We start from the raw sequence: 27,624 nt of genomic DNA, 5'->3' as shown, positions 1-27,624 counted from the left end.
TTCCCAAACTACCAGAGAAGTCTGAAAGTTGAAGAAAAGCATTTTCAGACCCTTTTAAGATCTAAAAATTTTTTTGTCTTCCATGCATCCTTGCTCCACGAAGCTCCGAGGGCATGTGGATCGCCTCAGCAGATAAAGGAAAGCACTGGGCCCCGCTGACTGGAACACGTGAGGCAGTGCCAGGGGGATGTCGGGATCGAGGAGGGGAGTTCGCACAGCAAGGCCGGCTAGTGATACCTCACGGTCTCTCCGGCCTGGTAAAACCAGCAAAGGACGTGTTGTGCAGAAATGATGGAATAAACCGGGAAGGCAGGGCTGGTGTGAAGGCAGGGGGCGTCCCAGGGGACCAGCTGTGCAGCATTCCAGACACAAGGACGCAGCGTTGTCCTGGAGGGATCACACCAGACGGGGTGGGCGTGGGGTGGGGGGCGTGGGGTGGGGAACGGAACCAACAGGTAGTTGGAAAACAATTAGCAGTAGGCGCAGAGGAAACGACGCTGTGTGTGTGTGTGTGTGTGTGTGTGGGGGGGGGATTTAGGTTTAGGAATCACAAAAATCAAATAGCAGTGTGTCATTTAGAAACACGGAGCTGCAAGAAGAGGCTGCGGGAACGACCAGACTACTGGATCCTTCTATAAGCCATTTAAACTTGTTTTCCTTTAAAAATTAATATGGATTGTCCCGAAGATACGGACTTCTCCCTAAGCTTTCCAACCTTCTCACCTGTGGGCAGTTTTCTTTCCCGGTACTGACCTACCATCATGTGACGGGGACAGATGTTGGTGGCTAGGCTCCCGGGTGGGAAAGACGTGAACCAATTGAGAGTACTTTGAAATAGTTTTATTGGCTCATAAGACCTTTGCATATAAAAAAAATACCCAAAACACTATGCAGTATTAAATCACAATTACATTTTTTTACCAATTCAAACTACCCTGAATATACATCTCTTAAAGAAAAAAGAATCCTACAGAACTGAATTCTGAATGACATTATGACTTAAATACTATGACAAAATAGATAATTCCTTATAACATTAATTCATTGCACAAAGCTGCCAGATATTTTCATAAGCATAACCATTGCACAGAGTGCAAGTGAACACAATTTCAATGTTACACATTTAGTTGAAGTACATGTGCCTCCCTCTACAGAACTCTGACACTTCTGGCACAGAATGTCGGTTTAACTTCCACCGGGCAACCAACTTCACAATCCAGTTACTCTTGCTCTCCTTAAAAACAGACACACCCTTCTGCGGTCAAAGCCTGCGAGTCAGCACCGCCTCTGCTTGAAGAAATCGACTCCCCGCAGCTCCTCCGGCAGGTACTCCTGATCCACAGGCTCGCTGTACATGGGGTTGTACTTGTAGCCCTTGCCGTAGCCCAGATCCTTCATCAGCCTGGTGGGCGCGTTCCTCAGGTGCAGCGGCACGGGGGGCAGAGGGCCCTGGTGGTTTCGCAGGCAGGCTTTGACGTTGTTGTAAGCGCTGTACACCTCAATGGACTTTGGGGCTCTGGCAAAATAGACTACGCACTGGGCCAGAAGCACCTAGGACACAAAGGAAACGTTATGAAGGTGCCAGAAAGTTTGTTCTGCAGAATATTTTGGGACACCTCTAGGTAATTCTGAAAAGATTCCCACAGGCTTTTATGCCTACAGTCTAGATAACCACTCGGGATACAAAGAAGAAATTCCAACAGGAGGCGACAGGTTGAACCAAACCAACGGTCTACTTTTTTCTGTCAAACAGAAGCATTTTTATTAAACGAGTCTTTTCTTACAACCCTAACATTTAAGAGTTAATATGAAGCTGCTCCGTTTGTGGGTGAACTTACAGAAACTTCCTGTTGAGCTCTCTCAATGCTTCTGGCCCCAGGAAAGCCTGAGCACTTCCTCTGAAACCACGACTACTGAAAAGTTCCAAAACATGACCCTGTCGATACTTAAGGTCCCTCCCTTCTCTCTCAAGTCTGAGCTTCTAAAATGGGAGTTGAAGAGCCAAGCGGCTTCTCCGGGGCCTGAACATTAAAGGTGAAGGCAGGACACACACTCCGGTCCACCCAGGGACACGGCACAAGGGAAAGGAACCGTTTCGCCAAGAACTGAGCTGATTACCTCACATTCGGGCATGCCTATGAAGTGACAGCCTTGGTAGGCAGCAACCGCCTGTGTTAATGCAGAAGGGTCGGCCAGACCTGTCGCACACGGAGACAAAGGAAGTTTAGGTCATACTGCACACTCCCACCCATACCTGCCCACGAGCTGCTGCGGCCAGACCGCCGCCGCGGTGCTCCTCGCGGAACAAAAAACGTCCCTTTGGCAAAATGGACAGACTGCTCTAATCTCATGAGCTTATTCAAGAAATGTTTACTGACTGGTGTCAAGAATGGTTTCCTCGTGGATAAAACGACATCTAGTAGGAAGAACACGGGAGTGCGCACCACAAGCACGAGGAGCAGAGGCCATGCAGTCACAGGACAGACGCGCGGGAGACAAAACATTGACTAACACCGAAGAAAAGTCTTCCTAATGTTCTTCTTTACAGAGTGTCCAGAATCTTCCATGACTATTTCAGGAGCCTGTCCAATGAAAACCTGAACACACGACTGCAAAGCTTTTAAAATATTTATTTCAACACTCACGTTAGGAAAATCACTCCCGGAGAGGAAACAGGTAATGATGACTTCAGAACACCGACACTCAAACACACACACAAGCCAAGAAATAAACCAGTGAGTTCATACTCGTCGTCTTCTCACCTGTCCACATGGTCCCAAGAAAGTCCCAGGCCCCAAAGCAGCAGCAGCAGTATTCCTGCCCCTACAGCGCACAACCCCATCCTCCGTGCACACACAGGCCCGGGTCCTGCCCAGAACACTCACCTATGTCCTCACTGGCAAACCTCACCAGCCTCCGTGCCACGTACAGTGGGTCCTCGCCGCCTTCAAGCATGCGCGCAAGCCAGTAGAGGGAGGCGCTCTGGTCTGAGCCCCGCATCGACTTATGAAGCGCAGAGATGCAGTTGTAATGCTCTTCTCCTAGATCCCACAGAAAGCACACCCTCAATTACGGGCCAGAAGACAGAATTCACAGGGCTCATGGGAGGGTCATCCAAGCCTGAGTACGGGACCTAGGACAGTCTGGGGGAGAGGGAGGTTTGGCTGCTGTCCCCAAGGTGCTCGGTGGGAGGGCGTCAGGTCACTGGTGACCCGTGCAGCTCCGTCTAGTAACCTGCTCCCCCTTAAGCAGGAGGCTGCTGGAGCATCTGTGCTGCCCATGCTGAACACGAACAGAGACCAGGGGAGGCTGGTGTTCTCTTGGGCCTCAGTGGATTGCCACAACCAGGAGGTGGAGGCGACTGCTCTAATGTTCCACGTCTGCCATGTGTCCCCACTGCCATTTTGAGGCAAACTGGGCCCGGCTGGAGCCAGGATGGAGGGTCCATGACAGGGTCATCTGTTATGGACGGCCCCATATGTTTCTCTGTGTCCTTTCCAGCTGCCTTTCTGTGGTCTGAAGGCTGCAGTCACTTAAATCTGGTGTGGGGACGCCGGTGTGGCAGGATCCCAGAAAGGCCGAGGTGTGGACTAACAGCTCTCCCCCTGAAAGCACTGTAGCCCCTCCCTCAGCACCTGGATCTCCTCCCCTTTTCACCCAGGACTCACATGCAAACAAAGCAGTGAAATGTGCTTTAAAAAACATATTTAAGAAGAGAAATTTAAAAAAAAAAAAAAAAAAGAAGAAGAAGAGAAATTTCATGATCTTCTGACCATCACCCCTTCCCTAAGTTCAAGGAGAGGACAGCCTTGTCATGAAGGAAAGCAGGGGAGTTACTCTTTTTCGCATTAGTCCCTCCAGGGAAGCACCAATGTGGACAGAGATCATGGCCTGCTCTGCACGGCATTCAGGCCCCAGGAACGAGTCCCAGCAGCTGACCATGCCAGTATGACAATCCTCTGAAGACAGCATGGGACAAGCTGCTGGCCTGCAGGGAGGAAAGAGCCAGGAGGCCGACTGCAGGGGCCTGAGCACCTCCTGTTCAGGAAGACAGCGGATCAGTGGTTTTCAGTCCAGCCACCAGATTTCTGGGGACAAATGGAATGGTCATCTATCCCCAGGCTTCCTACCTACGTCGCAATGTCACGGAGACCGGCTGGGAAAGGGTTCTGGGTGACATCCACAATGGGGGCCTGTCACCCCCCATTCACAGGCCTGGCCACCTCACATACACGTGGGAGATGAAAGCAGCCACCTCTGCTTCACTTTCCACGAAACATAAAGGAGGAGGAGGCAACGAACCTCCCTGACGCAAAGGTTACTACTGCCTCATACCTTTACGGCAGGTCAGTGTTGAGAGGCAAGTACGTGAAGAGCACGGGCTCTACGGCCAGGCAGCCTGGGTGTGAGCCAAACTCACCAGCCAGGTAACCATGGGCAAGTTACTGATCCTCTCTATGGCTCGGGCTGCTTGTCTGTGAACAGTGGATTACGGACTCCCTGGCTCCTAGGACTGTGAGTCTTAAGTAACGTCTGCCTGGTATGGAGTAAGCACTACAGGAACATCTAAGTCAGATATTACTGTATGCTAGCTTCCATTTTTGCTTTTATCATGTATTGTTTTTTAACCAAAAATTTCACATTATTTATGTAGAACCCTGACCTCAATGCAAGGCAAAGAATCTATTCTCAATTTGGAAATTTCTTCACTCTGATACAGAAATATGTGAGCTAGTTACTGGTTCCCACAAGTGGGTAACTGTACATTAGATGGCATTAAAAGAAATAATTAAAATCTTAGGGCTGGGGATTTTTGTCTCACCAGAGTTATAAAAAGGCCCAAGAGCATAAGCTAGCAGGATTCCAGGGCAATGCTTCTTTCATCTCTATTTATGGAACCCAGCTTGGAAGAGAACAATTCTCTAGGATCTGAACTGTATTTATGAGTGTCTATGGATCCACCGTTGTGCTGTTCTACTACAGTGGGGTAGTGGCGGGAGTGGAGCGCATGGACACATTAAGTCCGAGACTTGCAGAATGCGTGGGTTCTCAGGGCCTGACCCCAGGCAGCTGCCACTGTCCCCAGCTCTTCCTGGGGCAGCACAGAGCTACAAAGAAAGTAATCCCCACCGTGCATGGCTCCCCTGGATGGAATGGGAGCCTCAAGGAGTAGAAACCCTAGGACTAGACATGTCTGGCATCTACTGTGTGTGTATGGGTGTTAGTATACTCACGTGAGTGTGTGAGTGTGCTCTAGAGGGAAACCGGTGACCTGAGGGAGCGGCTGGCGTGGAGGTTCCTAGGACTGTGTCCTTCCGAAAGACAAAGTCCTAGGAACCTGTCTTCCACTTGGGAGTTGAGAATGAGTTTTACCACTTGCTTTGTGAAGTAAGGCAAGCCTTGTTATCTGTAAAATGGGGATAATATTAACTACTACCTCCTAACGTAATTTTGAGAATTAAAAAAAAAAAAAAAAAAACACGACAGTATATATACTCAAATATTCAGTGTTAGTTAATTTTATGTTAAATGGCAGCTGTCTGATTTTATGACAGTCTGCTAAAGTGTGAAAGAACAGTTCCAGTCCATCCAGTCAAAATGAAGAGTCTCCTTTAGGACATATACAAGGGGGAGAGATCCCTTGCTGGAACCCCTCAAAACCATGGAGAATGTAGCAGGTGGGATATTTTTACCTCTTAAAATTTTACTTTTTGTTCATATCCTCTATTCTTGTATTTGCCAAAACAAAACAAAACAAAACAAAAAAAAAAAGCAAAGCTCTATGGCCAGAATGCTTTAATTTTCAGACTTTTCAAGCCTTCATATGACATTCAGGAGAACAGAGAGCTGGCCACCTGGGATCTCTGGGCTGTGCTAGCAGAGGTCCTGCCAAGAGGCATGCTCATACCGGAGAGGAGATAGGACTATTAGATGCCTCTGATGAGTCCTTACCAACGTGTCCATTAGGTTTATTAGGACTATGCCCACGCCTCTGCCCACAATCAGCTGAGGCACATTAAGGCTGAAGAACCTCTGTCACTTCTTCAAAGTCACACAGTGTTCTGTTCAACTTAACAGGAGGCAGTGCCTGGAACCCAAAGTTATTCTTAAGCTCCTGCACCTGCCTTCTCTAACCAGTAAGAAGTATTCTCCATCATCGAAAAGCATCTGGGAATATTGTAGTCAAGGTACCACCTATGTGATGCTCTGGCCTCTTCAATGATCAGCTCTTTTTTCCGGCATAGCTTTTAAAGGTGTGGATATCATTCCAGTTACTGCAATATGACTCTACAGAGAATCACAAATAGGGCAGCCCAGGTGGCTCAGCGATTTAGCGCCACCTTCAGTCCAGGGTGTGATCCTGGAGACCCAGGATCGAGTCCCACATCGGGCTCCCTGCATGAAGCCTGCTTCTCCCTCTGTGTCTCTGCCTCTCTCTCTCCTCTCTGTGTTTCTCATGAATAAATAAATAAAATCTTAAAAAAACAAAACAAAAACACAATCACACAAATACTCAAGCCCCAGAGTCCAGCCTAATCTATAATATGCTGATCTTCACCACCCACTTCTTTTATAAAAAGATACAGCTGTGCTATGCTTATGACATTTAATATTGCTAGGTAACAGATCTAATAAGAGATCTAATCTAATATCGTTTCAAATCTGTTATCTGTAAATGCAGTTGTACAAAAACAGAAGTGTACCCAGCAAAATTCTTTAAAAAAGCTATGACAAACTAAGGGAATTACATCAAGATCCACATAAACTCCATTTTTAGTTGAGACTCTAAAAATTAAGGACTTTAATTCTTATTAACCTAATAAAAATAAGTCACTTATTACAAAAGCGTTCTTCTTATTTCCTACCATTATATATGATCACAAAGATTACTGTCAACTGTAAATGTAGGGGCTTTCAAAAATGTATTTTAAAAGGCACCACCAGAGAATAACAGAAAGAATACCTACCTACTTTACAAGAGAAGTTTGAAGTCTGCAATTTTCAACATGAAAGCTCCTCTCAATTCTTTTTTTTTTTTTTTTTTGCTCCTCTCAATTCTTATCAGGATAGTTGCTACTCTGTGGCCTCTCACAAGAAAGATCAGGAAGCTAGGTCTTTGAAATCAGGCTCTGAGTTGGAGGTTTAATTCAATTACCAACGTGGAGATCCAACTGAGAATCAAGTTCATGTTCTGAACTCAGCTGAAAGCAACCTGGGATGCGAATGTGTGGACACAATTTATTTCATTAAAGTTCTCCCCTTTTCACTTTCTATTACTTACCTGCTCGGTCATATAAAATATGAGATCGCTGGAGGCCTTCCTTCACATCATTTTCAGTGATCAGAACTCTACTGGGAGAGTAGTTTTGCCCACTCTTCTTACAGAACATCTTCCTAGAGCTTAACCTGGCCAGCACTGCCAGCTGTAGTCCATTCAACCCAGCTCGGGCGTCCCCATCACTAAGATAAGCCAGAGTGTCTACTGCTTTATCCTCTATGAACACAGATGGCCTGCAACACAAACAGGGTTACCGTGATTTTCATGTTTGACACTTCTCATTCTGTAGCACTTCTTACAGAACAGCTATGTCTTAGCAAGTTCATTAAAAAGCTACCTTAGGTTCAAGGCTCCCGCCCTCTCTCTCTAACTCATGTTGTCAACATGGCTAAGCATTATCAAGATTTGAGAACTCTCCTGACCTTGAGTCATGAGATTATTTTACTGTACAAGCACACATGCATAAGCATGCATGAAGGAGACATGGAAAGACATACGGTTTCTCTGGTTTTATCCTACAAAAGAGTAAAAACTATAGAAACCTCTAGGGCTTCATTATACTATACAGAAAACATACTTCAAACACGGTCCACATCCTGATGAGAGGGGTATGTTCACACTGCTTCCCAAACAGGGAAGGGCCAGGATCACATCACGCAGCTCAATTCTCTCATTTTACAAACAAACCAGGTCCCCAGTTACTCTGGATACAGCAGAACCTAGAAGCAAGCCTCTGGGATTTCGGCCTGGGGCGTGCTTCCAAAAAGCCTGCCCAGAGTAGCAGAGAAGTCACTCATCTGGGTATCAATCAGAAGACTCTGGGGGATCCCTGGGTGGCTCAGCGGTTTAGCAGCCTTTAGCCTAAGGTGTGGTCCCGGAGACCCGGGATCGAGTCCTGCTTCGGGCTCCCTGAATGGAGCCTGCTTCTCCCTCTGCTTATGACTCTGCCTCTCTCTCTGTGTCTCTCATGAATAAATAAATAAATAAATCTTGCTTTTTTTTTTTTTTTTTTTTAAAAGAAGATTGACAGAACTTGGCTGTAAGACCTGGGGTAAAGTCACCATGATATTTCTAAGTGTGGACCTTCATAAAGATCTAATTAGGATTCATTCTCAAGTCTAATTCAGCAAATCTTTCTATCTCTAGTCTAATCAGAAAAAATATATCACATATTTAGTTATTTCAAAGGGTCTAATTCTTGCTTGTCTAGCTGCTAGCTACCACATTTGCAAAGGAAAATATGTTTTTCGAAGTTACAGCTCACCCATGTCATTGCAACCTTCATCTGAAAATGTCTCTAGTAATTAATAAGCTGATTAGGACTGTCCAAATCAGCTACCTAGAAAACAAAGCACAGGCACCAACTGGGTTGGGAAAAGGTGAGGCGGTGGAGGTCCAGTCCCTCAGAGGGACCCAGCTTGTCTCTGAAGGTCTATGCATAATTCTATACCATACACCCACCTGCTACTTCGCTTTGGTGAGTATCGTGAATAAGAGCATTTGCATTTCATTCACTAAAAGATGTTTCCAACATTTTAAAAACAGCCTCATCCCAGAGCCAAGACTTCCAGTTTCTCATCTATCACCACACATAAGGCACCTGTTTTGTCTTAACTTGATAATGAATGAGTCTCTCATCAGATTCCTGACAGCTGCCTGGGCCCCAAGAACCATGGTTACAGTTTAGAAGCCCATCTTCCTCCCTTCTGACCAGATAGATACGCAAAACATACACCAAGCCCACATCACTGGTGTCTGTAAAGCTGAGGAAGCATTTCTCAAACAGATATTGTTTAGCAGATTCTAGATGATTATGAAGAAAATGACAGACACATACTCAAGAAAATGTGTTAGGAGGGACTAACGTCAGAGGGGCGTGGTAGCAACTGATGTGCCTGAAAGGGAAGGGCACTCCGGGGGCTTGGTTACAGTACATTATGTCTGAATGTGTGCATGTATGTGCACATGTGTGTATGTGGGGCGGGGGGTGGAGGTGGGTAGAGAAAACCAAAACTGCCTGAATATCTCATTTCAGCCTCAGAACTAAAAGCAAAGCTTTCCATCTCTGTGGAAGGCTTCCTAGCAACAAAGAGCCTACAGGATCATTTGGAGGAAGAAAAAGGAGTAAAGCAGGAGCCCTAATCAATCCTAACTGACTGAGCCATCACCAGGAGTCGGGCCATTAGTGGATCACATTTGTCATCTCTCAATCCCCACTAAAGGCTGAGGCCTCAAGGACAGGAATTATGTTTTATTCCTTTTTTTACATCTCTGGTACCTGGGAGAGAACAGGCATTCAGTATCTGCACAATAAATGGACTAATTTCAATTTCCCCCACAACCTCAGAGTGAAATGTTTATTTTTTTAAAGAATTATAACACATGGGAAAACATTAAAAAAAAACAACAAAAAACCCGTTTTATGTGCTACCTAAAGATAACAATAACTACTAAATAACTACTAGGTCTTGGTGAGTTTTCTTTATGGTCCAACCACCTATGCAACCATCAACCTTACATTTAATTTTTAAAACAAAATTTGGATCATACTATATATAGTTTGCACCCTTAACAGTTAAATAATATTTTGCAAAACAAAATAAACATTATATGAAATTTGAAAAACAGACATAAAGGGGCAAAAATCACCTATTGCTGTACTACCTCAGCGTTAGTATTTTGGTATAGATTCCCTTTCTAATGAACTTGTCCACTGTATATATTTAGCAGCATGGCATGCTTTTGGGACAGAAAAAAGACAGGTGTCCTTATATACCCCTAGCACTGACTCTGCAGCCTCAATTCCATTGGTCCTCATACAAAGTCAGCGAGTAGGCCGTAATAATTATGAGAGAAGCCAACTACAGACTGCTCCATAGATTTATAAATAGCACAATGTAAATAGGCCTTTAAATGGGTATTTTATGCGGTTGGAAAAATACTATCTCTCCTTCAATTTTTAAACTCTTAACTAAAGTCAGAATCATTCTATTGTTATCCTTTTTAATCAGGTTTGGAGTCATGGGGAGTGGGAGAGCTGCCACAATGAGAGCTACGAGCTCTCCCACTGCTCCACTCTTCCTCCCCCTTGATATGATCCACATTTCAAATTTCACCCCTGTCCGAAACGAGTATTTTTAAACACAAATGAATCTGTCAGCAACTCTGTTCAAGTAATAAAAGGTGACTGCTGACGGCACTCACAATGGTCACATAAGCAAATTACCAAATGGAAATTTGCTATTAAGAACACGGTACAGGATTTCCAAAAGGTTCTACACCTTATTCTCCAGTAGGTCCTGAACCCCAGTTTACATTACCTTGGTTCTGAAAAGTCATAAGGTGTATTAAAATATCTTGAAATCTTAGAAGAGGGAGCACATAAGTACTCATGCCAACAACATGAATATTTATACTGATACTTGCAAAACTCCTTGATAAACGGTAACTATTGCACAAATTATCTTGGAAGAGTGCTCCTTGTCCAGAGATATTACTTCAAAATTTAAGCATAAACTTATTAAAAAAAATGGCTAAAATAAGTGTACTGGAGAAGATCATCTTCCCAGTTAACATGTAGAAATTAAAGACTTAACTTTGTTTCTCTAACTGAAGAGAGATGCTTTGGTCTTAGCAGGTGTAAGGGAAGCATGCTGTAAAGTCAACTTCCTCCTTTCCTTTTCATTTCTAAGGGCCTGAATCTTTCTGCACACTGTTTTTGTAGTGGATAATACCAGGATTTGGAGAATTCTTTTTAGATGCTTAGCTGTTTAAGTTGGAGGAGGAGTGAAAATAAGTGACAATGTACTTGTTATTTTGTGGCAGAACAAAAAAATAGGTGTGGCTCAGTTAAACTCTCTCTAAATCATGAAACAAGGGATCCCTGGGTGGCGCAGCGGTTTAGCGCCTGCCTTTGGCCCAGGGCGTGATCCTGGGGATCCGGGGTCGAGTCCCACGTCGGGCTCCCGGTGCAGGGAGCCTGCTTCTCCCTCTGCCTGTGTCTCTGCCTCTCTCTCTCTCACTGTGTGCCTATCATAAATAAATAAAAAAAAAAATTAAAAAAAAAATAAATCATGAAACAATACTTTGTGACTCTCTCTTACTACAGAAAAGGAACATTCCATGGTCAGGGTGACAACTGCACATGAATGTGCAGGACATTACAAAGAACTATCCTAAAATACAGACATGTGTATCTAATCACAGATATACTGATTCTATAATCTCCAGGACAGACCCTGGCACATGTAAAGATGACCCTTCAACAATGTGGGGTTTAGGGACAATGACCCCCAACATAGTAAAAAAATTCATATAAAACTTATGAGTGGGCAGCCTGGGTGGCTCAGCGGTTTAGCGCCGCCTTCAGCCCAGGGCATGATTCTGGGGACCTGGGATCAAGTCCCACGTCAGGCTCCCTGCATGGGGCCTGCTTCTCCCTCTGCCTGTGTCTCTGCCCACCACCCCCCTCTCTGCGTCTCTCATGAATGAATAAATAAAATCTTAAAAAAAAAAAAAAACTTTATAAAAAAAAAAACTTATGAGTCTCCCAAAGCATAACTACTAATAGCCTACTGTTGACAGAAACTGTATCAATAACAAAAATCAGTTAACATGTCTTTTGTATGTTACGTGTATTACATGCTGTATTCTCAAAAACAAAATAAGCTAAAGACAGATTATTAAGAAAATCATAAGGGTGAGAAAATCCACTTACAGTACTATACCATAAGAAATCTGTGTGTAAGTGAATCCATATTGTTCAGGGGTCAATTATATTTTCAAAATGTATTCTCGGTACATGTGGTATGTAGATCTGGCTAAAAGGCACTACTGCCAAATTGCAGATGGGAATCTTTAGTTCTTAATCTCTCACAAGTTAAAACTATTGTCTTTACACAAAGAAACACAGAGGAAGACTGGAACTTTAATATCCACCAGTAGCATTTTAACTTGATACTAAGCGCAAATAAGTAACTTGCTTAACTTGGTACTTAGACCCCTTCTAAACGGAGTACAGGCACACCTCCCTTACCTTGCTTCCTTTCACGGCACTTCACAGACACTACATTATTACAAATGGAAGGTTTGGGGTAAGCCTGCACTGAGTAAATCTATCGGTGCCATTTTTCCGGTAGCATTTGCTCACTTTATGTCTCTAGGTCACATTTTGGTAGTCCTTGAACTACTTCAAATTTTCACTATTATTTGTTATGGTGAATTATGATAAGTGATCTTTGATGTTACTATTCTAATTGCCTTGAGGAACCACAAACCACATTCACATGAGACAGAACTTTTACCGATTAATAAATATTTGTTCTGATTGCTTCATCAACCAACTGTTTTCATTGCTCTCCCCCTCCTTAGGTTCCTCTAGTCCCTGAGACATGATATTTAAATCAGGGCAACTAATAACCCTATAGTGGCCTCCCAACATTCAACTGAAAAGAAGAGTAGCACATCTCTCACGTTAAAAACTGCAAATGATTAAGCTGAGTGAAGAAGGCACAGTGTGAGCCCAGACAGACCAAAAGCTAGACCTCTTGCACCAAACAGCCACGTTAAAAATGCAAAGGAAACTATTCAATGTTATTTTCAATGCAGACAAAACAGGCTTCTACTAGAAGAAGATGCCATCTAGGACTTTCATAGCTATAGAGGAGAAGCCAAAGCCTGCCTTCAAAGCCAGGAGAGCCGGACTCTCCTGCTAGGGGCTAATGCAGCTGGTGACCTGAAGTTGAAGCCAATGCTCTTTTATTATTCTGAAATCCTAGGGCCCTTGAGAATTATGCTGAATCTATCCTGCCTGTGCTTAGTACATGGAAGAACAAAGTTTGGATGATAGCGCATCTGTTGACAACATGGCTCACTGAGTATTTTAAGCGCACTGTGGAGACCTGCTCAGAAAAAAAGGATTCCTTTCAAAATATTCCTACTTGTTGACAATGCATCTGTTCATCCTGAAGTTCTTTTTTTTTTTAATTTTTTTTAATTTTTATTTATTTATGATAGAGAGAGAGAGAGAGAGAGAGAGAGAGGGGCAGAGACACAGGCAGAACAGGCAGAGGGAGAAGCAGGCTCCATGCACCGGGAGCCCGATGTGGGATTCGATCCCGGGTCTCCAGGATCGCGCCCTGGGCCAAAGGCAGGCGCCAAACAGCTGCGCCACCCAGGGATCCCCATCCTGAAGTTCTGACGGAGATGCACAAAGAGATGAATGCTGTGTTCAGGCCTACTAACACAACATCCGTTCTGTGGCTAATGGATCAAGGAGTCATTTCAATTTTCAAGCCTTATTATTTAGGAAATACATCTTGTAAGGCTAGAGCTTCTGATGGATCTGGGCAAAGTCAACTGAAAACCTCCTGGAAAGGATTCACCATTCCAGATACCATTAAGATCATTCAAGATTCATGGGAAGAGGTCAAAATATCAACATGAACAAGACTTTTGGAGAAGCTGATTCCAGTCTTTGTGGATGACTTTGAGGGGTTCAAGACTTCAATGGGGGAAGTAATTGCAGATGTGGTGGAAATAACAAGAGAACTAGAATTAGAAGTGAAGTCTGGAGATGTGACTGGAAGGCTGTAATCTTGTGATAAGACCTGAATGGATGAGGAGGTCCTTCCCACCCCCCCTTTTTTTAGAACTTTATTGACAGAGAGATCACAAGCAAGACCGAGGGGTAGGGGGAGAAGCAAACTCCCACTGAACCAGGAGCCTGATGTGGGACTCGATCCCAGGACCCCAGGATCATAACCTGAGCCAAAGGCAGACGCCTAACCAACTGAGCCACCCAGGTGCCCTGAGGAGTTCCTTCTTATGGATGAGCAAAGAAAGTGGTTTCCTCATGTGGCACCTACTCCTGGCGAAGATGCCATGGAGACTGCTGAAATGACAAGGGAGGATTTAGAATATGACATAACTTAGTTGATCAAGCAGTGGTAGGGGGTGAGACTCCAATTTTGAAAGAAGCTCTACTGTGGGTAAAATGCTATCAAACAGCATCACATGCTACAGAGAAATTGTTTGTGAAAACAACAGTCAATTGATGTGGCAACCTTCGCTGCTGCTTTAAACAAACTGCCAGAGCCACTCAACCTTCAGCAACCACCACCCTGGATCAGTCAGCAGCTGCCAACATCAAGATCCTCTACCAGCAAAAAGATTAAGATTTGCTGAAAGTTCAAATGATTGTTAGCAATTTTTAGCAGAAATGTTTTTAAATTAAGATATGCATGTTTTTTTATTTTTTTATTTTTTATTTATTTATGACAGTCACAGAGAGAGAGAGAGGCAGAGACACAGGCAGAGGGAGAAGCAGGTTCCATGCACCGGGAGCCCAATGTGGGACTCGATCCTGGGTCTCCGGGATCGCACCCTGGGCCAAAGGCACGCGCCAAACCGCTGCGTCATCCAGGGATCCCTGCATGTTGTTTTTTAAAAACATAATACTACTGCATACTTAACACACTACAGTGTAGCATAAACATAATTTTTATATTCACTGGAAAACCAAAAATTCACCTGACTTACTTTATTGTAGTGGTTTAGAACCAAACCCAAATTATGTCTGAGGTATGCCTGTGGTTAGAAGCATGCCTTCAGATACCAGCCCTACTGCAGTCAAGCTGGGTGATCTTGGACACATTGCTTCACCTTTTTGTGCCTTGGTTTCTTCATCTAATAAAAGGAGCTAATGACACCTCATTCCAATTAGCCTAGAATTGCAAATCTTCAAGGCAGAGCTCTCAACTCTGCTGCTTCCAGGACAACCAGACTAAAAATAAGACAAAACAAACAAAAAAACCCTTACTTTTTCCAAAAATTGCATAAACTTCACAGATGATTTCCCCTTTTTGTTTAATCCCATGGAGGCATACATCTTTCCCAATTACCTTCCACCTGGGAGAGAACAGTGGGATGAACAGTGGCCTCCAAAGATGTGCCTAAATGCTAATCCCTGAACTTGTGAATTTAACTATATTAAGGATTCCAAGATGAGATCATCCTGGATTTAGTATGGGGCCTAAACCTAAATGTCCTCATAGGAGACAGAAAAAGAGAAGACAGAGGTACAGAGACAGCCGTGTGAAGATGGAAGGAAAGACTCTATCCTAGAGCCTTCAGAGGGAATGGGCCTGCTGACAGCTAGATTTCAGACTCAGAGCCTCCATAACAGGGAGAGAGAGAATAAATATCTATTGTTGTAAGCCACCCACTCTGTGATACAGGTTGTCCCCACTACCTGAAAGTACAGGGTTCCCTTGAAACCTTTTGCAAGCCAAAAAGGCATAAATAGCCAATTACCATTAATTTATAATGGAGATTTTTTTTTTTTAGTGTTCCCAGACCCATAAAGTGACCCTCTCCTCTCTTAGGCTTTTCTGAGATCTTAGGACACATCTTGCTAACAGATGCACAAAAGGAACTGAGATAAAACACATGCTCACAGACAGAATCCAAAGCTACGGCGGCCTGACGCGGAGAGTGGCTCCCAGATAAGGAGCTGGGTAGGGCCGTTCCACCTGCTGGGGGCACTGCCTCTGTAAAGGACTCACTGCGAAACGAGTGCTGGATGCTTTTGCTTTTTGCCTTTTTTTTTGGTAAGAGTGAAAATCCTCTTCATATGACCTATGAATGCAGGTCTTTTTGTGAATATGCAGCATGTGTAATGTGAACTTTCAAAAAGATACCCATAATTTGTGATGGCAGGAATACAAGGTCAGGAGAAACCAACTGGTGTTTCTTTCCAGTTGTCGTTATTTTTGTCATCATTTATATAACATATGCTTATATACCTTTTTTTTCTCTTATTTTGAACCATTTCTAAGGACAATTATTAAAATCCACTCTAAATCCACAACTCATTCCAACCAGTACTTTCTATACTGGTGTTCCACTAACTTTTCTCCAGTCAGTGTTAAAAAAAAAGGTTATTTTTGAAAGGCAGGCAATAGTATTAATATTAATAATATTAATTAGTGAAAACCAACCAAGCCAGCCTGCAGCCATCTTGTGCGGGCTCTCCCTTCCCAGACTCCGAGTCAGGCCGCAGCACCCTCACTTCCGGAGGACAGAGCTGTTTTAACTTCAACCAACTGTCGGAACTGCCTAGCTAGACAGCGACAGGGCAGCCCCGACTCCTCTCTTCAGTCTCCTCACATCCACACACAAATGCACTGGTATCTGGCCCACACACAATGGATTCTTTCTGGGTGTTTCTGAATACGCATGGATCCTATTATGTGGAATCTTTAATCCTTCAAAGCAGCAAGTTCTCAGAGTGACTAAACACTAGTTCACGTTCTCATTTCCAGCAGCACAAGTTCACTGGATGACATAGATCATGGATATTTTTTCCCCTGGTCTCCAAAATTAACCCAGCGCACAGATAACATGCTTCACTGTTTGTATCATGTGACCAGATGGGGAAGATGCTGTTCTTTGGCCCTTCTTCCTTTCTGTTGCCTGGAATGCAGGTATGATGGCTAGAGCTCCAGTAGCCACCTTGGGGCACGAGGCAGAAGCCCTGTGCTGAAGGTGGGAGAGCAGAAGGATAAGGGCCCAGGTCCCTGACACCATGAGGCTGACTAGCAACTGCATTTTTTACACTTGTCTACTTTCAGGATACTTTTACATGAGAAGGAAAGTTCTATCTTGTTTATGCCAGTTAGTTTGATTTTTTTTTTCTTCCTGTTATATACAGCAAATCTATTCTTAAATGGTTCAATAATGTTGAGTACTCTCTCCTTCCTGAAGCTCTTCCCTGTGGAGCATCCTTCTGGTTTTCCTACCTTTCTGAACTTTGTCTCTTCTCCTACACTATAAATGCTGACAATCCTCAACTTCCTACCCTTAGTTCATGGCTCTCTTTAGCTTTCGTATTCAAACACATGGACTATACATTCTCTGAAGTGTTGGTGGCTCCCAAATCTCTGGCTCAAGACATTTCTATTGCTCTCCTGACTTCTTTATCTAACTGCCTAGAAAGTCTCTTCATATGAATCATCCAGAGGCCCCACAAACTAAGTCCCAAACTGAACTCCACCCCTCTTCTGTTCCTCTTCTTATATCCTTTTTTCTTTTTTAAAGATTTTATTTATTTATTCATGAGAAACACAGAGAGAGGCAGAGACACAGGCAGAGGGAGAAGGAAGCTCCATGCAGGGAGCCCAAGGCAGGACTTGATCCCAGGACCAAAGGCAGATGCTCAACCAGTGAGCCACCCAGGCGCCCCTCCTTGTATCTTTCTTGTCAAAACTACAACTGTTTGCCCAGTCACAAGGTAGGAGAGTCATCTTAGACACTCCTCCTTCCTCTCTCCTCACACCTAGGCCTACCACCTTTGCGACTTCTCAGAGCAGCTCTTGCCTTTGTTCAAGTCACGTGCATTTGTTATGGGTCTTCAGCACCACAGTCAGAGCTTCCTAACTGGTCTTCCTGCTGCCTGGTGAGGGGTAGGGAAGATTGGACTTACTCCCTCCAACCCACCCTCTCCAATGCTGTTCCCATCTTCCTAAAATGTAGAGCTGATATGTCATTCTGTTGCTCAAAATCTTTCTCTGGTTTCCCATAGCTCTCCACATCACTCACCTTATCTTAGAACACAGATCTTTCGTAATCTGGCTCTGCCTCCCTCCCCGGCTCCGCTGACCATCACTTACTCACACCCATTCTTCCACTCTGCTATAATGAATGAATGGATCATGCTATTTATTACCACCTTGTCTTTCACATGCTATATTAACTAGCCAAAATGAGCTTTCCATTTCATCTAGTTTAATTCCGCTTATCTTTCAAAATTCAACTCAGCCATCAGACTTCATATACTCTAGATGCCTCTTCTCTATCCCCTACTGCTCCTTGGTCATAACTCAATCACAGCACATCCCTGGAAGCCCATTTATCCATCTATCTCCTTATCACACACCAAGCTCTCTAAAGGCACAGGAATGTGCTTTTCAATACTCAGCTAATGCCTAGCATATAGGGGGCCTTCAATTCATGCTGAATAAATTTAAAGGAAAAATTTAAAAAGAATACTTTTATCTGACTCTAACGGGAATCTGTCACATACAAATTCATACTAGATGAGAACTCACAATTCCTCAAGAAAAACCAACAATGGTGTTAAGCCTCAGCTCGACTAGTTTCCAGACCAGTACCTGCTCAGCTCCTCTCATACACAGCCATAAGTAGTCTAGATTTCTCTGTAAACTAGGGTAACAAGACACAAGGCTACAAATGCACTCATGCCTTCCCAGAAAAAGTAATTATTTGGGGTTAAAAATCTTTCCAACTATATTAATATAAACCGAATCTAAGTTATGTCCACAAGAGTGCATCTACATTTGAAGCCAATCAAAAGATATGAAAGTACAATTTTATCTAAAACCGATAGAAAACAAAATCCATTTTTTATTCTCCATGGCAACTGGGGTGGTCAGGTGCTTCTGTCAGAAAATCACTTATACTGTAAGAGTTATTTCTGTGGCCTATGACATCTCCCAACTTCACTTTCTTGTCAGAATTGCTAACAAGTAGACCAATTAATTAAGCTTAATAGTCTTTAATTTCACTGTTTGCTTAGGCAACAGTACTAAAGAAAAAGGTTCTTGATACCTGGGCAATGGGGCAATCATCCCTTATTCTGGACTATCCAAAAATAAAATCAAACTATTTCTCTCCTACTGAAAGTTAGAATTTACTCACAAATCATTTACTTAGCACATATACACTAGGCAGTGTGCTGGGAATATGAAAAAGAAGGATAAGTTTTTATCCTCTTAGCCCTTCCAGGAAGGGGAGTGGTAGGAAACGAATGAATAAAAATAATAACTGCTCAATTCCAAATGAGCAATACTGGAAAAAGTATATAATCCATTGGACACAGTTTTCTCTGACTGAAGTGCAATTTTAGGAGATTAAGAATCATTGGTTCACTTTTAAATCAGGCTCCCAAGTATCAGTAGTAAGAGAAATCTTAATTCTTTCACTTGATCCTCTCCGATTTTAATGTGCATGCAAATGATTTGGGGATCCTGTTAAAATGCAAAAATCCTTTTTAAGATGAGCTCCATGATTATTCTACAGTCCTCCTCATTTCACCTAATTATGGCATGGCAGTGACTGGGGAGAGAAAACCTCAGGGTAACTGTGTAACAATTCCAAGAAATCATGATGTGACTGAAATCAACAAAACTACCCTAGATTAATAACAATGTAGGATAATAGTTGTAGATATATTTTGATCATCAGCACACATAAATAAAAATACACAGAAGTATGTTGGGATATTTATCCCTCTCTTTCCATTTTCATCGCTTGGTTCTAGGAATTTTGCAGTGAAAATGTTGTTTAAAAGACAACCCTACTGGATGTGACAGGCTAGCTGTATTAGCCCTTCTGACCCTGACAAGTGCCCAGCACGCAAAGGGGCTCCTAAGTGTGAACACACTTAATGATACCAGCAGGTTCCTTATTTCTTTTAAGCCACAAATTTGATGGCTATGCCATCACAACCCGAACCTAAAATGATGTGACTTCATTGTGCCTGGGGGTTCTTGGCCATGTTTCAAGGCTTTTGTGAGGCACAGTATAATTCCTCCTACACGAGACGGGGCAAATGGGAGAGGCCAGATGCACAGGGAGAGACTTTTGAAACCTAAGCCCTGAACCTCAAACTATGTCTCGTACTTTAATCCTCACAGAAGAGCGGCTCCAGAACTTGGCCTCAGGGCAGGCACCAGCAGCTGTGGGGGTCCATAGCATGAAGAGGCAGGCATTAGTCTCTCATCACACCAGCTTATGTTCCACTGCGTTATTTCAGTTGACACATGAATAAACGACATCTGAAGAATATATTCGAATATAAAGAAAACCTCTGACCCAAGTCATCTAATTGATTATATACTATATATACATACATATTCTGTATGTTAATGAGCTCACATGGTACTCATGATACAAATAGATTACCAAAAGGAAAGAGAGAGCTTTTAATGTGTCATTTTCAAGTAAAATTTCTCTACTTTCACAGAATTGAGCTTGACTTTTAGAATGTGAATGCGCAAAAATAATTCTATAAAGATTTAAAAATTATTATAACATTTACATCAATTTATACTTAATATTTCTAAGAGAGCAGTAAACTGCAGGAAAAAAGAAATTGGAATCTGAATATAAATCTCGACTTGTATGTTAAGCCTATTCCATGATAAGAAAATAATCAGTAAGGCTTCCCATAGTCTTTCAAGCCTTTAAAAAAAAGTGTGTTAGGAAAAAACAAAATCCTTAAGCACAAAAGCAAACACCCAAGACTGAAATAATGGGCAAGACAGTTTAAAGCTTGAAAAATTAGATGCACTCCCCCCTCCCCCTTAAGGGCTATAAAATCCATCAAAAAGAAACAAAATGTTTGCAGAGATAGATTTGGTACATTTGGTACAATTGAGCCCTTTCCTCCACTCTTGTTTTCATTACTAGATCAACGTATCTTCTGTCCCCGCCCTCTCCTGACAGCCAGCCTTTTCTGGCCCCGTGCCAGCGGATTCTCTGAGAGGTCTGTGCCCCCAGGATACTGCCCACAGTCAACTTACTCTGAACTGCTGTTGCTGCTGTGGCTCAGAGGGTCAGTGGGACGGCTGGAGTCTAGGACGTGGATTCCCAGTGAGTTGATTGCTCGCATTAAAATAGTCACCATTGCCTCTACGGGAAGCTTCTCAAGAACAATAACCCGGCAGCGGCTTAGGAGAGCAGCATTGACCTGGAAGGAAGGGTTTTCTGTGGTTGCCCCAATCAGAGTGATTGTTCCACATTCCACGTGAGGAAGGAAAGTGTCCTAATCATGGGAGGAAAACAGAAGAAATTGATTCCAGTCAACAACCTGCAGAATCCTATGTAAGTTGGCCATTCCTTTCTTTTCCTAATTTTGAGTTCAGAAACCACGGCTTTATATTCACTGAATATGGATGCACTGTTGGGAGAGTGCAACTCATGCTTTTCTTTTTAAGCCAAAAAACACATCTTTTGGGATGTGAATGTTTGAGCCCAGCCACTTGCTCAAAGTAGAAGTGTAATGTAGTTACAGCATAAATGATTTTTTTTTACTTAGGAAATTCTTTTCTATCCTAAGGCTTCTATTTAAATTGGTAGACAACTTACATATAGCAGCTATTTAAGCCTAAGAAAGCACAAAAACATTAGTATTCCTAAAATCTTTCGCTGGAGTACTCAAGCCTTAAGAGTTATTCTTCCTAACAAACTTGGTAAATATGCATTGGTGAATATGTAACCAGTGGATGTTCTCTTACAGGGAAGAAATGCTAAGATAAGTCAGTGGTCTAATGAAACTTGAAGTGATAACATCCTGTCAGAACTCTGTAGAATCTACTTAAAAAGGGACTCAGATAAAAAAAAAAAAAAAAAAAAGAGAGAGAGAGAGAGAGAGATTCAGATCAGAAACAAAAGCTTAGTAGGTTTTGTAAAATATCTCTGATTAAAGAGCTTTAACAAATACGCTAAAGAAAAAAGCATACTTGAAGGAAAAAGTTAATGTTTATTTAGAAACAATACAAAAGTGGCTTGGCTTTATTAAAATAAACTGTCCTTATACTTTTATTTCAGACAACTGTTTAAAAAACTAGTGATGATCAGATCTTGTAACATTCACCCTGCTGAGAGCCTGAGGTCACAGAAACACTCTTTAATTTTGAAAATAAAGGAAGACTGTACAGGGGAGAAGTTTAAAAATATGAAAATAAGAATCTTAAAATCAACTTAAACTGCTTACTATGACTCCTAATATTTAGATACAAAATCTGTAAAAAATGAGAAACATGATAAAGCTGCTTTTCAGATATTGTATAGCTCTGAGCCATATTCATAATTTCACTTATCTGATAGAGAAAACATTTGCTTGTCAACAAAAACCCTAGGAAAAAGTGAGGAAACAGGCTCAAGAAAGGTGCGCTGACAATTTATACCTCTCTGTATGCAGAAAATCAATGACAAGAATCCTCACATCTGCATAGTGCTTTATGCTTTTTAAAGTGACTTTACATATTTTATATTCACCTTAATGTTCACAATGACCAAAAGGTAAAGAATGTGAATATACCTGCTGAGATTTATTGAACCGATGAATCTCATCAATAAAAAGGATAGTTTTCCTCTTGAAAAAGCTCTTTTCATTTTGAGCTTGTTTTATGACATCTCGCACATCATTTGTCTTGGCATTTGTTGCGGACAATGTCACAAACCGTATGCTATGTTTCTTGCTGTTGTTGGCTATGATGTGAGCCAGAGTGGTCTAGAAAATAGGACACAGATAGTTTCGAAAGCTGATCAGACACAGAGAGAAAAGCACCCATGGGCACTAACACACGCAGCATCAGCACTATCTACCAAACAACTTGAATTCTAAGAATGCTTAGCACAGACACAATCCAAAATACCAGAGCACATTTTTAAAGATTAAAAAAAAAAAAAAGTTAAAAATAAAACAGGAAAGCAGCTAAACCTTAGGCTAATCCTGACCTTTTCTCTTTTATACCTAACCCTGTTTGAGTCCTTTTTTGGTGACTCTAAGATCTTTGGAATCCCCGTAAAGAGCGGCTGTCTTGATTTAGCAGAGCCTGAGTGACAGCTGTGACCTCTTCCAGCCAAGAAAGCATTACTGCTGAAGGACGAGCTATGGAAACAGTGCAGAACCACAGAATCAATCAATCCTACAACTGGAGGCTCATCAGTGCAGCTTAGAAAAGGAGTGAGCCTTTGAACTGAAGGAAAGACCAATGACAACTATCTTACTAGATAGTAAGATGCTGCCACCTCTGAATGTCTACCTTGGAAGTAGATTAAACAGCAGCACCTTGATCATGTTACAAGTTGCAAGACAATGGCGAGATCCAAGGAAGGCAGCGCTCAGGTGCCTGGCACTTAGCAGGTGCTCCATAAATGTGCATATACCGTTATTGATATCTGACATTATTGTTAGCAGAAAAGGGTAATAAGAATGAGAATAAACAAAACGTATGTTTAAAATAGAGACGGACAAAAAAAAATAAGACAGAGAGGGACAAATCTGGTCCTGAATGAATGGAAAGGAGCACTTTACTTTCTAAAATTTGTAGAGTACCATTCAGATACTACAGTTGCTTCTCCATCAAATCCCACACCACATACGTCTAAAGCTGGTGACCATCAACCACTTTGCTGAGCGGCCCATCGCATCTCTTGCCTGGCATCTTCTATTAGTTCATCCTACTCGTTTCCTTAGGGAGTTTTGTCCTTGCCATCTGGTTCACCAACAGCTGATTAGCCATCCCATGATCTTACGTAAAGATTTTGCGAACAATCACTAATCGTGCTCCTGCTCAATCTCCTAAGTGGGGTAATAACAAGTCAATGTACCACCAGGTATCACATTATTGGGATAGATGGGATTGATTGCTGGCCAAAGGGAAAGTATGAGTGCGAACAAGGAGGCACAAAATGGGCAAGATGCGTTCTAGGAATTAAGAGCAAAGGAAGGTGTGATTAAGTCAGAGATGAAGTCAGAAAAGAAAAACCGGGACAAGTCGTTCCAGTCCTTGTCCTCGTACACTAAACTCAGGAGTCTGTACCACGGAGCTACGAGAGCCCCTTTACACCTGGATCCCGAGTTTTGCCTTTTCACTCACTGATGCTCATCCTCTCTTCCTGTGCCTAGCAAAAAAAACAAAACAAAACAAAACAAAAAAAATCACAGACCTAAACACCTCTTAGCCTGGTCTGTTTGGCTGGCCTCCACCAGTGTCCCTCCAATGTTCTCCAGTGACATGTTTCCCAGACCCCAACATCCAAACCGAACTTCCTCCGGCCGTGTGCTAATTCCTAACGCCCTGCGTGGAACTGGAACACCGGAAGAAAATGTACTGACGTGCTGCCTAAGGCAGACGCGAAACGAGGAGGCTCATGCAAAATGCAGGGTGAAAACGACTTGGAAAAGGAAAAAGAGTCCACCTGTCATCCTGGTTACCTACATACACCTTCCGAAGGATAAACAAACGCCCGAGTGTTAAAATAAGCTGACAGCACGAGGGACGGGAAGCAAACAACTGAAACAACAAAATTTTGACTCCCCACCTCCTTCCTTCTCCTCCTCCCCCCGGAATGCTCACACCCATATAACCTCCAGACTGGCTACACGGATGCTCCTGTGCAGTCGCCAGCACGTCCTCCCCTGGAGGGCTGGGTCCTCCCCGGCCCACAAAGCTCGGACGCGTCTGCAGAGCCAGGTGTGCGGGCACCTCGGTTCTGAGCTCGAGCCTGCCCGCCGGGGAGGCCGGATGCTCCTGTGCAGTCGCCAGCACGTCCTCCCCGGCCCTCAAAGCTCGGACGCGTCTGCAGAGCCAGGTGTGCAGGCACCTCGGTTCCGGGGCGGGGGGCGGGGGGGACGTCGTGGTGCTCGGCGCGCACCCCGGGGGCCGTGGGGGGCCGTCGGGGGGGGCCGCACTCACCTTGCCGCAGCCCGGCGGGCCCCAGAGGATGAGCGACGGGATCTCGGTGGTCTCCAGCAGCGAGCGCAGCAGCGTGTCCTGCCCCACGGCCCTGCTCTGGCCGATGTAGTCCTGCAGCGTGTCGGGCCGCATCTTGTCGGCCAGCGGCTTGCCCTCCAGCATCTGCCTCACCGCGCCCGCCCCGACGTCGGCGGCGGCGGCCTCCCAGCGGCCCGGCTCGTCCTCGCCGTCCGCGTCCGCGTCCCCGTCCCCGTCCGCGTCGCCGTCGCCCGCCGCGTCCTCCTCGTCCGGCGCCTCCGCCTCGCCCCAGCTCCGCGGGGACGCGCTGCCCGCCGCCGCCGCCGCCGCCCCCGCCGCGGCCGCCGGCCTCTTCCCCGAGCCCTTCCGGGCGGGGCTGCCGGCGCGGGCCACCGGGAAGTCGGGGATGAGCCTGGCGCCGCTGGGCGTGGGCGGCGCGTCGTAGCTCTCGCGGCTCTCGGTCTCGCCGCCGTCGTCGCCGTCGTCGCCCTCGCCCTCGCTGCTCTCGGCCGCCGTCGGGGTGGCCGGCTGCTTCAGCGCCGAGCTCTCCGACAGCCGCCGCCGCTTGGCGCCCGGCGGCGACAGCGCCTTGGGCCGCTCCCCGGCGCGGTGCGGCCCGGCCGCGGGCTCCGCGTGGCCCGCGGGGTTGAGCAGCAGGCAGCGGTCCAGGTGCGAGTTGATGTGCGCGGCGGCCATCATCTGCTGGCACACGGGGCACTGCACCTGGTGCAGCTGCGACAGGAACGGGTCGTCCTCCGGCCCGCTCACCTCCATGGCGGCCGCCGCCCGCCGCCCGCCGCCCGCCGCTAGGCCCCGCGCCGCGCGACCCTCGCTCGGGGAGGCGGCAGGACGCGCGCGGGCCGGGGGAGGGCGCCGCTCATGCCTCACGTCCGGAGCTTCCCGCGTCGGCCCGCCCTCGGCCGGCGGCCGGCGGCGCCTGGCGCGAGGCACGCCGGGAGGAGTAGTCCGCCGCCGCGCCTCGCCGCCGCCGCCCGCAACGCCCCCGCGCGGCGCGCCGGGAAGTGTAGTCCGCGGCTTGCGCACCGCGGCCGCCGCCGGCCGCGGGCGTCGCCTCGCGCAAGGCACGCCGGGAAGCGTAGTCGGCCCGGCTCGCGTCCCGCAGCCTTTCGGGGAATGTAGTACACGGCGCCCCGCCCAGGCCGCTGCCCGCTGCGCTTCCGGCCGGCCGCGGAAAGCCGCCTTTGCGAGAGGCCCGGAGGCCGGCGGGGCGCGCATGCGCAGGAGCGAAGGGAGGGGCGGGGCTGGGGAGCCCGGGTTGCACCTGCCGCCGCGGTGACGGGACCAGGTCCGCCCCGGGAGAGCCGAGCGGGGGCGTGCGGCCGCGGGCGGGGGCGGGGGGGCCTCCGATCCCAGGGAGGCTGCACAAAGGAACAATGCAAGCAAAAGACAATGCAAACAGCCGCACGTCGTCTGGGAGGCGTTTGCGTCGCAGCGATGCGCGGACAGAGCATCCCTCCTTCCCTCGCGGCCTTTTCGCCCCCGGGCTGCTCACCTGAGGCCCCTCCGGGTCCGCTGCCTCCGGGTACAAAACGACCAGCAAGCACACTTCCTTCCAAGTGCGGGATGGCCGACTCAGGTGTATTTACCGGCTTAGCCACCCGGTGCCAGGGGGCCCGTTAAAGTCACGTATTTGTAGGCAGTGACGGATGATGCCCGCCATAAAGGGGGGGAAAGAGAGATGAAAAAGTGATGTTATAGACGTCTTTGGATGATAGGGTTACCGTTTCCATGCTCTTATTTTCTGCTTTTCTGGGAACCCTGGGTGGCGCAGCGGTTTGGCGCCTGCCTTTGGCCCAGGGCGCGATCCTGGAGACCCGGGATCGAATCCCACGTCGGGCTCCCGGTGCATGGAGCCTGCTTCTCCCTCTGCCTGTGTCTATGCCTCTCTCTCTCTCTGTGTGACTATCATAAATAAATAAAAATTTAAAAAAAAATTATTTTCTGCTTTTCTGTAAACCTCTCCAAACATATATCAGAAGCATGCATTTATTTTTATTATTTTTTTAAATTTTATTTTATTATTTTATTTTCTGGTATTTTGGAAGGAAATTGAGGGAGAGCGAAGAAGGAAACGATAATGAATTCCAGGGAAAGAACGAACTTTTCTAAAAGTTGACAAGCATGAGTTTTTTTTTTTTTTTTTTTTTTTTAATTTTAATCTGCCCAAGAGCATCTCCATGCACCTTATTCCAAAGCAAACGCCTAAGGGTTTTATGACTCTTCGTGTAAGGTGATTTTACAAAAAGGACAGTGACTCACAAGGAGCTAGAATTAGATAAAGAATAGTAGTCGAAAGATAGAGTGGAGGAAGCATTGTTTCAGTTGATACGTGTGGCGCCTGGTAACTCTGAAAAGAGGTGAGACTTGATTTTTTTTCATGGCTTTTCTGACTAGATATGTTAGGCTCGAAAATAAGATTAATAGATAAGATATGCAAAAATGAGTTAAGGGGAGCACCTGGGTGGCTCAGCGGTGTAGCGCTGCCTTCAGCCTAGGGCATGATCCTGGAGACCCGGGATCGAGTCCCATGTCCGGTTCCCTGCATGGAGCCTGCTTCCTGCTTCTCCCTCCTCCTGTGTCTCTGCCTTTCTCTCTGCCTCTCTCTGTGTCTTTCATGAATAAATACAAAATTTTAAAAAATGAATAAAGAGGAGCACCTGGGTGGCTCAGTGGTTGAGCATCTGCCTTTGGTTCAGGGCATGAGCCCAGGTCTGGGGATGGAAACCTGCTTCCAGCTCCTGGCAGGGAGCCTGCTTCTCCCTCTGCCTCTGTCTCTGCCTCTTTCTGTGTGTCTCTCAC

General features: G+C 45.3%; 2 protein-coding genes across 2 annotated transcripts in view; one reads left to right on the top strand and one right to left on the bottom strand.

Moving 5' to 3' along the window:
* Positions 1-825: 825 nt before the first annotated feature.
* Positions 826-25,695, bottom strand: WRNIP1 (WRN helicase interacting protein 1). Its single transcript, XM_025446199.3, has 7 exons — positions 24,787-25,695; positions 22,404-22,595; positions 20,884-21,125; positions 7,283-7,512; positions 2,886-3,041; positions 2,119-2,198; positions 826-1,551 (listed from the first exon to the last, which is right to left on the bottom strand). Exons 1-7 carry the CDS (start codon positions 25,576-25,578, stop codon positions 1,276-1,278), a joined length of 1,968 nt encoding a protein of 655 aa, XP_025301984.1. The 5' UTR covers positions 25,579-25,695; the 3' UTR covers positions 826-1,275.
* Positions 21,075-27,624, top strand: part of MYLK4 (myosin light chain kinase family member 4) — a 109,362-nt gene continuing 102,812 nt past the window's right edge. The window contains exon 1 of the mRNA XM_025446185.3: positions 21,075-21,184. Within this exon, the coding sequence (XP_025301970.1) occupies positions 21,132-21,184 (53 nt within the window). The 5' untranslated portion in view covers positions 21,075-21,131. The remainder of the gene's footprint in view (positions 21,185-27,624) is intronic.

This window comes from Canis lupus, chromosome 35 (genome assembly GCF_003254725.2).
Source record: "Canis lupus dingo isolate Sandy chromosome 35, ASM325472v2, whole genome shotgun sequence".
Lineage (NCBI taxonomy): Eukaryota > Metazoa > Chordata > Mammalia > Carnivora > Canidae > Canis > Canis lupus.
The sequence above is the reverse complement of the archived record's forward strand: the minus strand, read 5'-3'. Positions and strand labels throughout refer to the sequence as shown.